This window comes from Exophiala xenobiotica (genome assembly GCF_000835505.1).
Source record: "Exophiala xenobiotica strain CBS 118157 unplaced genomic scaffold supercont1.6, whole genome shotgun sequence".
NCBI classification, from domain to species: domain Eukaryota; kingdom Fungi; phylum Ascomycota; class Eurotiomycetes; order Chaetothyriales; family Herpotrichiellaceae; genus Exophiala; species Exophiala xenobiotica.
The window spans coordinates 272,297-287,917 of NW_013562489.1; the positions used below are offsets into that span (position 1 = coordinate 272,297).

At 51.3% G+C, this 15,621-nt stretch overlaps 4 protein-coding genes across 4 annotated transcripts; all 4 read right to left on the minus strand.

Annotated features, from left to right (window-relative positions):
- Window positions 1-3,834: 3,834 nt before the first annotated feature.
- Window positions 3,835-7,422, minus strand: PV05_09389 (uncharacterized protein). Its single transcript, XM_013455725.1, has one exon. It carries the CDS (start codon window positions 7,077-7,079, stop codon window positions 4,167-4,169), a length of 2,913 nt encoding a protein of 970 aa, XP_013311179.1. The 5' UTR covers window positions 7,080-7,422; the 3' UTR covers window positions 3,835-4,166.
- Window positions 7,423-7,627: 205 nt separating this feature from the next.
- On the minus strand, window positions 7,628-9,410 carry PV05_09390 (uncharacterized protein). The gene is made up of 2 exons (XM_013455726.1): window positions 8,198-9,410; window positions 7,628-8,151 (listed from the first exon to the last, which is right to left on the minus strand). The coding sequence occupies exons 1-2, from the start codon at window positions 9,216-9,218 to the stop codon at window positions 7,739-7,741; spliced, it is 1,434 nt and encodes a 477-aa protein (XP_013311180.1). The 5' UTR covers window positions 9,219-9,410; the 3' UTR covers window positions 7,628-7,738.
- Window positions 9,411-10,332: 922 nt separating this feature from the next.
- Window positions 10,333-12,360, minus strand: PV05_09391 (uncharacterized protein; the record flags this gene model as incomplete). The annotated part of the gene is made up of 1 exon (XM_013455727.1): window positions 10,333-12,360. One exon carries the CDS (start codon window positions 12,358-12,360, stop codon window positions 10,333-10,335), a length of 2,028 nt encoding a protein of 675 aa, XP_013311181.1.
- A 625-nt stretch (window positions 12,361-12,985) lies between these two features.
- Window positions 12,986-14,387, minus strand: PV05_09392 (uncharacterized protein). Its single transcript, XM_013455728.1, has 2 exons — window positions 13,731-14,387; window positions 12,986-13,680 (listed from the first exon to the last, which is right to left on the minus strand). The coding sequence occupies exons 1-2, from the start codon at window positions 14,250-14,252 to the stop codon at window positions 13,285-13,287; spliced, it is 918 nt and encodes a 305-aa protein (XP_013311182.1). The 5' UTR covers window positions 14,253-14,387; the 3' UTR covers window positions 12,986-13,284.
- Between the last annotated feature and the right edge of the window lie 1,234 nt (window positions 14,388-15,621).

Sequence of the window (15,621 nt, forward strand, 5' to 3'; positions counted from 1 at the left end):
TTCAAAGAGGGTCCATGGTCGGTGGACAGCCGAGTTTGATGAGATGCCCTGCGCTGAGATACTGGCGTTGTCAGACTTGTTCTTTTACAAAGACGCCTTTCCTTTGCTTAACGCTTGATGAAGAATGGCTGGTGCTTATGCCCTTTGATCCTGGCAGAGGCTTGCATCACTTGTTTTAGGATTGTCGTGGATGGTGCCGCCGAAGGATTGTGGTCGAAACCTCGTAAGGAATAGGACGATCAAGGCGACCCGTTTCTTGGTAGGAGGCCACTGGAAGCCCTACTCGTACCACGCCCTGCCTGCAATCTATACGGAGGCTCAGGGTGGACTTGCATTGACTCGTAACCAAGGCTGCTGTCGATGATATCACCGTGATGAACTCTTGCCAGGTGCTCAAGCACAGACGTCCATTGGTTCTGACTGTCTCATCATTGCAGATCCAGATTCCAGGAGACGGTCAAAAGCAATCGACGTCTGTGGTTTAGTTTGCAAGACTAAAGAACGCCGCTCTTTGCGGTATCGGGCCGTAGATGGGGACTTCGTCCTCGAAATACTTGTACTAGTAGTCAGGGGGTGGAGAGGAAGATATCGAATTTTTTGTGAGATCAACGAGGCTCCAGGAGGCTGATGATAAGGCTTTACCTTGCGGTGTGCAACTACGGGAAGAAAAATCGATTTGACTCGAGGCCACGCGAGCAATAAACGACGAACAATGTACGCATATGTCAAAAACAAGGGCATTGTTGTCGGTTAATCACAGCTTCATCGAGAAAGACACGACAATCACCAGTAGTCCAAGTTGACCACCTACCATAGTACATACGAGTAGCAAACTACAGGTACCTAGTTGCACCCCGTTCACTGTGTCCACCTTTGATATCAATGTCCCCCTCGGTTATCCTTCGACTATCACCTAGGTCACTCACTACGAGTGTGGTACCTTCCAAAGCGTCTGCATTCTTTCCCTTCGTACTGTGACTTGATGCAGGAAGGAAGAAGGCATTGTATCTCCACAAAACTCATCCAAATCTCTTGGGGATACGGAGGACTGGCAAGTCCACTGTGCTGTGGCTGGCCTACTTTGTAGACTCATCACAGCTGTCCTACCGCCCATCATCTCTCGGGCTGTTTACTCCCTAGGTATCTCCAGAGATAGATCACCGCTTATGTTAACCGTTAGCTCCATCACCGACTCTCACACGCGATGGATGCGGTCCCATGCGAGCCATGATCACATCATGTCCATGGCCCCAAACATCACGACCGCAATCTCGGAACCTCGAAAATCCCACACCCATGGCGCCTCCATCACAAACAGTGGCGTTCTCCTCCGGTTGCCACGCGCCCATCGTGTGTCTCTCTCTAATCCCCCCAAAACAGAAAATCATGGCTTCAAACAGGAGTGCGGTGGCCGACCATCAACACCATCCTGCAATCCCGCACAGGGAACTTGGCGAATCTCGTTTCGAGCAGGCCAAAACCGGCAGGTCCTCAACACCAAATCAAGCTGCTCACGGAGTAGACTAATCACACTAATGTGTGGAAGCTTCCATTTTCACCAACTAGCCAGATAGAGAAGAGCACCATCATGGCACTGACAAGAGGCCGAAATTCATTTGCCTGACAGGACCGATTTTGAGCTCGCTTCATGAGCATCCATGGTTGAATGAATTGTCCCGAGCGTTTTGGCGCCGCGGCGGACAGGCGAGGTCCCTCAATCCGTAACCCTTGTCCATTTTCGTTCAATGGGGCGGTCACTGGCGGTCTTGTCCTGCATCTCAGCCGCAACATGAAGGAGCATTACTTGCTTACATGATAATCTACCCCAGCCCGCCTATTTAAAGCAACGTCCATTCCCAAGCATATGTACGGAGTACCTTACGCAGTACCATGCCACCACCACGACACAACAGTCACAGCCGAACTGACCATCGGTAGGTCGCCAATGTCACCTACTTCTGCACAGCCAACACGACACTTCATGGGGAGTATCACCCCTCTGGAAAGTCGAGCCCTACCTCGGTTACAGTACCAACTCACCAGTACTAGTACTTGTTCCAGCTGCCAAGCTATACCAAGCTGTCTTCACGAGGAATAAGACGAGCCTATCTGATAGTCACTTTTGGTCCAGATGGGATTCGATTCCCGCCCGTGGCACAGCTTTTGCATAGCACAGTTCAGCCCCATGGTACCGAAGTTGCCTCCACTGCATACATCTTAATACGAGTTCTTTTGTGCACTCGTGAGCACGGCAGAGGTACGAGCCCATCAAGAAGCCCTCCAGATCCCGGGTCTGGATGATTGTCTGGATGCGTCTTCCGCATTTTTCTTTTGGTATCTGCGCCCTACTGGCTGAACCAGCCGTCTCCCTTGTTTGTTGTCCGGCGACTCGGGGTAGCTGGTGTCACCTGCAGGTAGCCATGATCGTACCATCGAGAGACCAATCATTCGAGCGGTAAATGCTACAATGCCCGGTGTGCCTCTTCAGTCTTACATGGCATGCATGCACATGGCTGGCTGATCACACCGCCTCAGTAGTATTTGTCCTGCATACGGGAGTATCGAGTATCGACTCAGCAGGCAGCTGTTCAACCATCGTTATCAAGTTGTAACGAGAAGAATGCCACGGTAAGACATTTTCCTAAGCAGCTCAACATCTAATTCGGGTCTTGCTTACCCAAGCACCACTTCCTTTGGGTTCTGGGGTAGCCTCAGTGAGCCTCGTTTGCCGCGCAGTGCGCGTCGCCCCTTCGACCATCTCCTTCCTTCAATTGCCATCCCGACCACCCTCAGCCGACTGACCTGACCTGACTCTGCAGTCAGATCGGACCTTCTCGCCGTCTCACTCATCTCGTTCTTGTCTTCGTTTTCGCCTTGTCTTCAATGGGACAGAGTTTCATCGCCGCCGCCAAATCCATGAACCGACACCGACACCGACATAGATAGCCATACTAGTAATCCGGTTAGGGTCAGCCGATTCTGGTTTCAAAGCACCTGTACCATTCGGACATACTGCTACCTCAAAAGGAAGATGGGGTCATAGGGTGGCTGATGGGTCCTCTTCTTCGCGAAGTATCCCTGCCCTGGCACCTTACTACCGACCACCTTCTTCATCCTGCCCGACTCGACGCTGAGATGGCCCAAATTATGGAGCCGGTTGTGGCAGTTGCTACAATCCAACCCCAGGGAAGCATGAGCGGTGGCACCCACCAGTTTGAAGTGCGACGCTCTTGGAAAGTGGTCCAAGAACGAGCCGTCAATGAACGTGGCGTGCCACGATATGGGTCTTTGGCCTCCACAACAAATAGCCATTTTGTGCTCGCCGCAGTCAGTCCTCAGAGGCAGACCATGACACGTATGTACATGCCGCTGAGACAGCGGGTCAAGGCTGTGGCAAAACAAAACGCATGCCTACCCTCTCCTTGGCCACCGTTCGACGACCGTTCGACGCCACGTATGCTGCGAGATCCCAAGACTGAAAGCTTTGGGAAAGTGTAAACCATCGCATAGCAACGAATGGAAGAATCATGCACCACCTCAGACCACTCTCACAGAAGAAACCGGCACGCTTCCAAAGCAGCTACACTTCGTCGGCAAGCCACTTAAGAAGGGCTCTCCTCACATGTCGAGGTAGATGCTATGGAGAATGAGTGAAATATCAAGAAAGAGAGCTCCATAAGACTTTCCAGCATGACCACACTGCAGTCATCTAAATCGAATCGCTCGCGGCAACATTGTTCTCATTGTCGTTCAACTTTCTACTCCCGGTGGATCAACCACGTCCACGTTACCCAAGTCAATATCTCTTGAATAGAAAGCATGCGGACCATTGAACATTGTCCAGAGTACTGTTGCCGACGACCAGCACCCAATCTGAAAACGGCTGTGATCATTTCCAGTTGTATCTACCTTGACCTTGTTGTCTACATGGATTTGGAACTGTCCACAAGATATGTGCCGTGCAAACGCCACCTGTTCTTATGCCTTTGCTAATGTTGAGCGTACAATGAGACTGTGCTCTCCTGGTGAGCTGATTCCAACGCCATGGAAATGTGTATCCAACCAGTATTATGCTCTTGAGCCTCTCACGCCATGCCCGCCATGCACTGGTTATCTCGCGTCCACCCATGAATCCCATCCTGCAACTTAGCTTTCGACATAGACTTTCAAATGCCTGCTCCAGCAGCTCTCGCCCTTCCACCTTCTTGAGCTTGCGCCTTTTGAAACTGCCGAATCAACCCGAGTGGGCCGAGTGCACCCAACGCCGCGATGGCCTTGGGATCATTTTCATCATCCTCGTCTTCGCTTCCACCGTTCGAAGACGACTCGACTTCGTATTTCCACGAGCCCAACTCACCTCCTTCTTGCGTCGTGCCAAGGGTTGATGGTTGTTCAGCTACTGCGGCTGTATGTAGACCGTCAGCCTTAGCGCGCTTATGACTCTCAGGTCCCATTTCTTCAGCCATACTGTCTCGATGGTCTCGGTCGCGAAGAGATCGATTTGTAAGCGAATGACGAGGTCGTACTGCCTGAGGTGAGTTCACAAAGCCGCTGGTCGATGGTTGATGATGGGGATCAAGAAGCAAAGATTGCAATGGCGAACCGAGGGGCTGAGTCGACTGCAACTGACCTTGGCCGCCGTGATGTTGAGCACCGAATCCAGGTGTACCCAAGGCGCCTCGATTGGGCGGCGAAAACAGACCTAAGCCTGCGCCGGGTCGATGACCACCATTGCCATGCTCAGTAATAGGAAGCGTCGGCGAGAGTAACCCGGGTACAGGCGGAGGCATGTGCAGGGGACGCCGCGCGTTGTGATGGTAAGGAAACCGAATATCTGTCTTTGGGTTGCGAGCGTAATTGTTCATGAAGCCCCAATAACTCTGCTCGAGTTTGTTGTCATTTGGAGCGAAATAGTCGTCTCGTAGATGCGCAGCATTCGTCTTGCCCGCATCTCCTGCCGTTCTTGTCGCTGTCTCGGGTTTCGCAGCCGCCTGAGCAGCTTGAGGTCTGATGGCTCTTTCCATAAATCCGAACTCTGCGAAGGAGCAAACGTATCCAATGCCATCGACGTGCACAGTGAACTCTCGGAAGAAATCGATGATGCGCTCGCTGCACTTGGGTAGGCTGAACCACAAGACAAAAGGTGTGAAGATCATGCTCAACACTTCCTCGAAAAAGATGACTACTTTCATCTGGTAAAATTGCGAGAATTCGTCCTTGACTTCAACAGTGTGCAGGCGACCCTCCCAATGCGCCGGAACGTAATGGGTGAACTCGACCACTTCTTGAATCGAAAATGCCGTATCATACACCATGTTGTCGTCTGGCAACAAGCCGCGAGCGACAGCCCATATCGACCCAAAGATGCCAATATAGAAAATGGTTGTTCGACCTGGAGTTACCTCGAAATTCAGGAAATTCTCCTGGTCCAAGATGGTGGCAAGACCTAGTACAGAGACCACAGCACCCGACACCAAGCTGACAAACTTGGCCGTCTGGACAGTCTTGTCCTTTGGGAACTGGTTGATGTATCTCGTCGCAAACGGATACGACATGTTGATTCGCCGGTGAAACAGGTGGTGGAGTTCATTAAATTCTCGGAATTTCCATTGGGCAAACCGAGTGTATTCTCTTGAGCCAATCTGAGCAGGATTCTTCTGGTACTCATTGAAATTCTGAAAGAAGTGCTTGGTGAGAGCAAAACCGGCGAGGAAAGGCGCGAATATGAGGCTGACAAACCCCATAGCCACGAAACGGTTTCGAAGGGCATCTGAAAGATCCTTGCGGTGCGTGTCCTTCAGAAACAGGGGCCGAACTTGTCCTTTGCTGTTGAAGACGAAATCCATGATGCACAGCTCGATATTCCATTCCAGCGTGCGCGTGAACAGTTTTCGGTTGCGTAGAAACGGTATCGGTAATGTTAGATCGAGCAGGTCTTTGTTCATCATAGCGATCATATAGTTCTCCTTTCGCATCAAACGGCTAGCAATGTCGTGGGCGTCCATTCGTTGCTTGTCCTGGGATCTGAGATAGCCGCCGGCCTTCTTGGATGTGGAAGTAATCGTGGGATTCGAGTCCCGCAGAGCCATGAGCCGACTAACGACTTCTTGCCACGATATTGACTGAATCTCGGTTTCGGGGATACCAAGCAGGTACAGGTAGAAATCGTGCATCTGTCTTAAGCGAAAGATGTCGAAGAAGGAAATAACCAGGTTCCAGAGCCAAACAAAACTTGTGATCCAAAGTAGTGCGTTGGGTAAGAAGCCCATCTTGCTGGCACATTGAGGTATTAGAATCTCCGACATCTTTGTGCTGCCTTTGATCTCTTGATAGTTGATACACTGTGTGAGGAATAGCGAGAAACCGACCACAAAAGCGACCGTGATCAGGTTGAAGAAGCGCACGAGGAGCATAGACCAGAAGCCGTGACAGAGATAGTAATTGTAGACATCCAGCAGGAAGTTGTCCAGGTCGGTCACATTAACCCATCGAAACATGGCCTTCTCTTTTGGATCCGCATTGGCAAGCCTTCCCCAGAACGGATTGACCGGGGCATTTCGAGGATGTCTTGGGTTGCTTTCACCGGGACTCTGCAGTCGTGGATACTGTCGTGGGGTAGCGAATTCAACGTCTTCCGGCAAGGGAGGGCCGTCTGAAAGTTGACTCGGAGGAGGAGGTAAGGAGATAGAGTCATGGTCTTGGTTTCCTGCGTTGGGGTCTATGAGCAGTGACGCTGGCACATCGTCGTCCGCCTCTTCAACATCCAATAGCTTATGCGCCCCAGGGTATCTCGATCTGTTCGTAGCCCTGCTCTTTCCCTTCCGAGAGACTCTGCCTTGCCGGTGGTCGGTTCCCGTGTCCTGGGTGAGACGATGATCCAGTCGACTCTGGCTGAAGTTCATATGACTCGAGCCTATATCGTGGTAATCATCTCTTACGTTTTGAGGTTCCGCGACTAGGCCTGCTCTTTCTTCCACATCCGAGCCGTCTGAATCTTCGTCATGCTGTCGGAGAGTCTCGTAGATGGAAGCCGAAGCGTGGTTGGAGCCTGTAAACCTCGAGATGAAGTTAGAAGCCATCGATGGCGCTCGACAAGGGCGCTTTGCAGGATCTTCCCAACAAAGCGCAACTTGTTCTTTGAGACGAAATTGAACAGAGAAGAAGAGAGAAACCAAACAAATATTCACGACACCATCGCCTCGGAGCGTTTGTGCCTGCAAATGCAAGTGCGAACGCTCCTGCGCGGGCACATGACAGCCGTCTAGCAGGCAGAGATCGTGGGACCGTGAACCGGCCAACTAGTACTCGGCGCGGTGCCAGACAGTGTATATTATAGTGCGTGTAGAGATTGTCTTCACATGAGAAAACCACAACTCGACACAAATACAAATCAACAAAGGGCGACTGGACTGAGGCGTCGACGGTGATGGGAAGGGAGAGCGAGCCAGTGTCGAGGGCAGGCGCGTGTTGCCCTCTCCAACCATGTCATTGTCTTCTCCGCAGCAAACAATGCTTACAGTCGGCTTGCAGTACAGAGTAGTCACCAAAACTGTACAATGCACTGCAAGGACAAGGCAGCTGATTGTTTCTCATTCTTTCTCATTATCATTAGATCTATCTTGATCGACTCCTGTCTCCCTCTATCATTGCCGTTCTTCATCAAAGGGTATCACATCGTAGACATACATCATTATCATCACCAGCCAGAATGCTGCCACTCATGGCTCGAGCCTTCTAATCATAGAATCATAGCGGCCAGAAGCGAAACACCGAAACATGCAAGAATCCATTGCCGATGTTGCTCAACTTTTGATCTGTCCAGCTTTTCCAGGCTGCTCAAGCCAACAGCCAAAACCACGATGAGCAGGATCAACCGGTTCAAAACACCAGTCATGATTTTGAAGCATAACAACGGAACGAGGGTGGTGGTTAGGATGCATACAGGAATCGAAGATGATGGGGACATGGCAGTCGTCGGTGGCGTCGCAGTACAGTCGAGGCATATCAGATCCTCTTGATGATCAAGGAACCTTGACTCCAGCGCTGACAATGGGTTGTTTTGGCGCAACCATGCTCGAAACCGTTCAACATCTAGCTGTAGTGCTGGTGCAGTTGATTTCTGCACCTTCTGTGAAGCCAGGAGAGCTTGATCTGTTGTCATCAGCATCGCCCGCAGTCAAAGGTGGCGGCCACCTACAATATTGTTCAATCTTGATATACAGCCTTCCCAGAACATCGAGTCGGCGCGCCTGCAAGTCGGATTGTGTCCACTCCCAGCTTATTCGTCTTGATGCCGGCGATGTACTGCCATCGGCTTTCAGTCGACTTTTAGAATCTTCCAAATCAAGCGAAGCCAACTCATCTTCCATTTCCGAGATCTCATCCTGTAATTGCAACAGCATTCGAAAATTGCTCTTTTGAAACCGCCGGAAAACAGGAGGAAGTTCTCCCTGACCTAGCTTCGCCGCAATTAGGTCATATCCGGACAGCTTCGGCTCTTTGGAGGGCTGGAATCCATCATCAAGCCTGCGAGTCACACGTAGACGGACGTTTTCGGGACTAGGAGTCCTTCTGCCAGGTTTGCTCATGTATGGCTCGTGAGTAGCTCGAGGTACAACTGGCCATTGAAATCGCAACCGTTTCGAATGCGTCGATCCGTTTGCGACTTGTAAGTCTCCATCGGCCATCTCCTGAGACTCCTCTGGTAGCGAAGGTAGGTGACATTCAACCAAAGAATCAGCACGGGGATGACAAACAATGCTGTCTCCCATGGAGATACCAGAGTCAGAGTGCTGACTTCGGCTGATGCTCTCATTATCAGAGTCCTCGTGGACATCGCGGACCAGACCTGCAACCTCGTCATGCGGCGTTCGTGTATCTGGAGCATTCTCATCGACGAGAAAGGCAAAAACATCCACCGATTCTCGAGACATGCTTTTCTCTTTTTCGGGATTGTCCGGTCCGCTTCTCACCAACGAGAGCTTCCTTTCGCGTGGCTTCTGCGATTTTTTGGAATGTGATGACCTTCGTCGTTTCGCTGAAGTAGATGTGGATCTCCTGTACGATTCTTGGGTAATGGTAGACGAGCTATCGTTGGATCCATGCGAGCCGGTGGTGATGGCAGAAAGAAGGGATAACTTGGAAGAACGGGCAGCCTTACTGACGCCGTAGGTCTGACTGCGCCGCCGGCGGCCTTGGTCGCGAATCGACAAAAACATGTAGGGAGTGTTAACGTGGTCAGGGGTGGTCCCTGACGGAAAAGGCGTAAAGCCCTGATGGAAGGAGTGTCGGCAAGCAATAGTGATACCTAGTAATGACAGACTGTAAAGAAGTTGTAGTGGCCATTGTTTGACCTTAAGGACGCGGTTAGAGCATTGGAGTGTCAGGGTGAAGGTGCGAGAGGCTCAGTGGTGCAATGGATCATCCCTTGCGTCAAACTTGACGAGCAGAGCGGGATGTGACAGGTCCAAGCATAGAGGGGTGCAAACATGTAACAACCACTCTGGCACCCCAAGGATGGGAGCGTGCACAAGCGAAAGCAGGTCGCGCCTCCTGAGTGATACAGGGAATGCAAGAGAGAAGACAGGCTGAACAAGAGAGGTTTGAACACCCAGAGGGCAGGTAGAGGTAATAAAAACCGTCCAGTCAACAACTGGTCCACATCTCGACTCGGGCGAATATTAGAAGGAGACGGGGTGTTTGTGCCCAACACCGGTTCGACCGGGCATACGCCAGCAAAGCATAATGTCCAATTGCCACTGATCTTGCCAGCAAAAGCATCATCAGGGGAATGCCAGATACGAATGAGAAAGCGGTGGAGTGAGATCTCTGTGGCCTGAGCAATCGGATAAAGGAGACTCATCAGTCCAGTCAGATTCGCCCTAATTGATATTCCAATGGCCAATGGACCTGCCAGTGCATGCAACTCATCCGTCTGTTTCGGCGCCTCACGAGCATTTCCAAGTTAGCAGTCGAGGCGAGCTCATACGCGAGAGCGGTGATGCTTCAGTGTTGGTGCGAGACAAAAAGGTCCAAAATATCCAGATCGCCGCAAAGAGATAAAATAGAAGGATCAAACGGCTCATCGCATGCATTTACTGCAGAACCCCCAGCGAGTCGAGCGAGTCAGGTCAAGCCAGCGAAGCCGCTTAGGCAGGGACATGCAGCAAACTGCAAGCTATGCGCATAGTTCCTTGCCTTAGGCTGCCATGGTCTCAGAAACTCCGGGATCGAAGAAGACCAGCTGATGGAAAGATTCACTTCACTTCCTGTCTATGGTCATGTACTCCGTAATATCTTTGGGTTTGGCCATTCCTATACTCAGATTCATTTTCATCCCCAGTACCTCCAGTTGGGGATGGGTTCGGGTCTCCTGCACAGGTCAGGATGCTTATCTTTCCATCTCTGGTCCACATCATCAGGGAATCTCTCCTTCCCTCTCGGTACAAACCGTAGAGGTACGGTTCCTTTCCTCATTTGCAAAGATATGATAACACTGAGGCCATGGAGCATCAAGTCCCTTGCCCGCTCAGCAGCCTTCTGCCATAGTTCCACGCGGGCATCCTCGTCCATTTCGATGACTTCCTCGTCGTTCGCCCAGCGATCAACCGCCAGTTCCACCGAATAGTTCTGTAGGAGAACCGCCAGCACTGCCAGGACCTCGACTTGAGCAAATCGTCGTCCGAGGCATGCCCGATAACCGTCGCTAAATGGTACATAAGCTCCTTTGGGTGGTTTGTAGAATCGGTCGGAGGTATCAGATGATTCATTGACCCCCAGACCGTCTGATGTGAGTGCCTCATTCGGCATCTCCTTGTTGTCATCTGCAATAGTGGTCTGGACCTCAGCTTCGCCATCCAGCAACCACCGTTCGGGTCGAAATTCTTCAAGGTCATTATCCAGGTTGGCTACCGGATGAACAGGTTTACCGCCGGGAAAGTTCGGCTTGGTAGTGGGCCAGTATTTCGGATTTCGGTGGACGTTGGATGTGGCAAGACTGATATAAATACCACCTGGCACAGTGTATTGCTTGCCCTCCAGGGTGATCGGCTGATCTCCCACTCCCCAGGTCGATTTAGGTATACCTATCACAGGCGGAATCAGTCGCAGTTCCTCAGCTAACACAGCACCAATCATGCCGCCGAAGAGGGAGGGCAAGTCTCGATCATAATCCCATTCAGAAGGTGGTCTGCCTTGGAAAATCCGGTCCAGGTCCTTTTGCACTGCTCGTTGCGTCCGAGGGTCAAGCGCCAGGTAAAGCAGAGAAAAATGGATCGAATTCGCTGCTGTCTCGTGGCCGGCCAGTATGAGAACGAACATGTTTCCCAATACTTCAGAGTCTGTCAGAGGAGGATCCTTGCTCTTTTCATTCATTTGATTCTTTACCAGTTGGCTCAGGATATCCATCTGGTCTTTGCTCTCTTCTCCCTCTTGCAGAGTGTCTCTCTTCGACGCAACAGCTTCTTTCATGTAATTGCCCCATTCCACATACGCCTCGTTTGCCTTCTGAACGATCTTGAAGGGAACTCGCGCCATCAGCCACCGAGGTAGGAGAAATTGGAACAGAATGTTGTCCAACAAGCAATGGATGGCATAGGTATAGCTCATTGAATGTCCTCGATCTCGATCATCCCTTTGGTTCTGTATCTTTGACTGGTCGACATAATTGACATCGATATCAGCTTTTGCGTCTTCTGATGGCCACTGCAACTTCCGCCCAAAGCCTGCTCGACTGATTACGTACAAACTGAGGCGCATCGTGTCGTCCATGACCCGGTCGACGGTCTTGTTGCCTTGTCCGTCTGGGCCCGTCCACGAGGCCAACATCGCATTAGCCAAATCAATGCTCTCCGCCCAGACGAGATGGTTGTTCTTCTCTGTGAATGGCGGACTAGTGGCCTTACGATGCTGACGCCACATGGCGCCCTCGGTTGAGACCACATTCTTGCCATAGATATCCACTGACCGGTAAATGGCCGTCGGCTTGGGGAAATCGTTCCTCCGTGTCGTAATCTGATGGATGGCAGCTGGATCTGCCGTGTGCATCATAATGCCACCCGGGGCGACGGTCAAGAACGTATCACTTCCCACACGTTGGAAGATCTCGATGCTGTAATTGTAGTTGAAATCCGGCAGACAAAAGTCCACCCACCAAGTCCATGTTTGGGGCAGCTTAGCCAGCAATGGTAGATAGAGCTGATTCGTGATGAGCCAGAATGGGTTAAGATAATAGACTGGGACAACAACATAGGGAATTCCGGATTGTTTGGCTCGTTTGATATTGCGAAAAAGGCTGACAAAAGTGCTGGTAACCAAGTATACCAGGTAAAGAACGGCAGCAAGGAGTATTATGGACGGCATCCTGACAGTGCCTTTTCTCGAGAGTATAATACAATGAAGGATATAGACAGTCACCACTGCGTGGATGGAGCGGTCAAGAAATGTCCAGCTAGTGGGAGGAGAGGAAGGGGTGTCTTTTTGGATTTTGAATGCGAGACGACGCGTGTTTGAACGGAGTCGAAAGGGCATAGTTAACGAACGTGCCAGACGCAGATCTCGAAATGGCCACTCGCCGCCCAAAGTGTCATTGGTGAGTCTCAGCACATAAGCGATCGTGTGGCGACGCCAATGGCAGCATATCAAATCAAAAGGTCGTTGAGAATTCGGGTTGTGTGTTCTCCGGTTGTGACACCGTCATCCATACCCTTCTTTCCCTACACATTTAGTGGTGAGTGTCAGCGTGGAGAGGGTGTTGGGGGTCTCAAGGGCAGCACCGAAGCCAATGGCAGAGGTGCAACTAAGTACCCGATCTGGTGTGAAAGCAAGTCATGATGTGGCAATGGGTACCACAAGATCGAACCGAACCGAGCTTGCAAGGTCGCTTCGAGGCCATGGGCACGCGTGGGCCAATTGCCATCTAAGCGAGCTTCGGGGTTCTGGGCCAATTCTGGAAGCGATGGACACCGGAGTAGCCAAGTACTTATCGCTGGCATGGCAGAATCGATCGTGGTGATTAGAAAATTAACTAACTGATGATGTATTTGTGGATATAGGAAACAGTCATCAAACTCCTGGGTTACTATCAAGAAAACGAGCAGTCTCCTCATGCTCACTCCTATCCCCCCACCTGCCATGGACCTGAAATCACAGGAAACCTGAAATCATAGGAGAGCAGAAAAGAAAACCAAATAACCAGGTTAACAGAGTCTCCCATCACTTGTTCTCATCCCACTCCTTCTCCTTCTCAGTCTCCACCCTTTGCTTTGCATGCCAGGCCTCCACCTTCTAGGCGGTGGCCGCCTCCAAATGCGTTCCTTGGGCCTCCGCGGCCGGCTTCTCGGTGGTCGCAGCAGAGGTTGGTTCTGCGGTGTCAAGATCAGAAGTGGCGCGGGTACTTGTCTCGCCCGTCGGCATCAGGTTTGATCCAAGTCCGCCGGCGTTGGAGTGGATAGGCTCAAGATGGGGTTCCCATGCTTGCAGCTCGGCCTCGGCCTCAGAGAGGATTTGTCGGGCCTCGTTGCTATGCTCAAATGGTTGGCGCACGTCTCCTGGCACAACGGGAGTGTCGTCAAGCAAGTTCACCAGCCGGCGACCATATTTGGCAAGGATGAGCTGTTTCTCTGCTCGCTCGATGGTGGCAGCAAAGTGCAAGTCGTATGCCTCCTTGACCTTTTGCCGAGTCTATCGCATTCGTTAGCGTGCAGTCTACTTGGTCCAGTCCAACCACTCACAATATTGGTGAGTTGCGCCTCAGCGACCAAGTTCTGTGCCTCGGCGCGCACCAGTTCCTGCTCGAGAGTGACTAGCTTTGGGCTCGTCGGTTCTTTGTACTTGAGCTTCTGGATCTCATCGCTGATTTTGGCCTTCTGGTCTCTGCTCGGCTGTACACTGCTTTCAATGTTTCTGATCTGCTTCAGGATGGATCGGTAGTCCTCGAGATTCTGCGCAAAGAGATCTTCCTGTTCTCCTATCTCCGAAAGAATCACCCCAATCTTGTCCGAGATGTCCGAGATCGCATCGTCGTTGGTGGACTCGCCCCAATCAGACAATTGTGAGGCAATGGACAGACGCTCACGACCGGCGGTCTCGTAGGCACCAATAGCATGATTTTCGGTCTTGATCAACTTGTACAGCTTTTTCGAGAGCTCAGCTTGTTGCATTCCACGCAAGGTGGAAATGGAGAATGTGTGCTTGGATGCTTCTTTGGCATGGTCGTCCTTCTTGCGGGACCGGATGGAGAGGGCTCGATTCATGGTGGGTTGATTTGGGGTTATTACGGCAACAAAGGATTTCGGGCGCGCAACAATTGACTGTAAAGGTAGGTCTGATGGAAATATAGTAAGCTCAAGGGAGACAACAAAGAGCAGGCTGCGATCGCAAGGGAAAATGCACGAGGCACAACGTGTGACGTCAATGGCACATCTCGAAGTTTTGGCGCATTTTGGTGGTGCTAGTGGTGGTCCACTGGAGGGGAGTGGAGGGGCATTCAATCACTCAGTCAAGTCCAGAATCAAGATATCTTCTCCCACCATCATTTAGGTGCATCTCATCTCTGTCAAGATAGATCTCGTTTCTGCTAGATTTTCTAGACGATGGCAAAGGCACCATGTACCTCAAAATAAGGTATCATTAGCTGCATAGACACCACGATTCCATCCAGGCCGGAAATCGAAACCTAGAATCCTTCAATCCTCCTGCTCAAGTCCCGCGCTGACCACCACTGTTGGCAGTCACTGATGATATCATATGAACTCATTGTCGTGCCAGGTCTTCAATCATAGTATTGCCGACTTCTTCGTTCTTCTCTCACAACTCGAGTCCTGCTCCCACTGCGCCTTGGATCATTGAATGAGCGATTGGAGGAATAGTCGTAGCTGGACCGCGATGGGCGATGCGCAGATGTAGATCGTCGTGTGACCGTTTCTCGACGGTAAGACGCAGTTTCAGGCCTGGACACATATTGTTCTCGACTATAACGAGGGTGATGGTGGGGTTTGCGCTCGCGGCGTCGGATAACGACGGCCTCGTCGTCGCGGTCTCCTCCGAAGCACATGTTCGCTGATGTTGATGTGGGATGTATGGGTAGCAAGTGTCTGACTGATAGGACTATTGTCTCCCGTATGGCGGCAACTCTGGTGAATAGCTTTGACGAGCCGCTCTAAGATTCTCGACGGTATAGAATATATTCGCAAGATACTCCGTATGCAAGCAAGAAGATATACACGTTCGCCCCGTGTGGTGTCAGATGATCTGACACGCGTTCAACAAGGCAACGAGGCAGACTTATGGTTCACCGGTTGAAAGACCGAAATCGAAGAGACCGTTCTAACGAGACACTTTTTCAAGGCGTCACGGCTTGATATACATAGTACCAGACATTGCCTGGTTCACGCCCCATTCTGCAACCTTGCCCCTGTCCCGAGTCTTGGACGACATCATAACTCGTGGCTGGGATAGGCACGATAGATACTCTGTAGTGGGTTTGGCTTCAAACAAGGCAACTTTTAGGCGAGGCTTGCAGGTTAGATTTATGCCATATGCACTACATACCTACCAATGGCGTCTTCAAGACGCCTTTATCTCGGCTGCCGGAAATGCTCACCCTTGCAAGCAACCCCATGA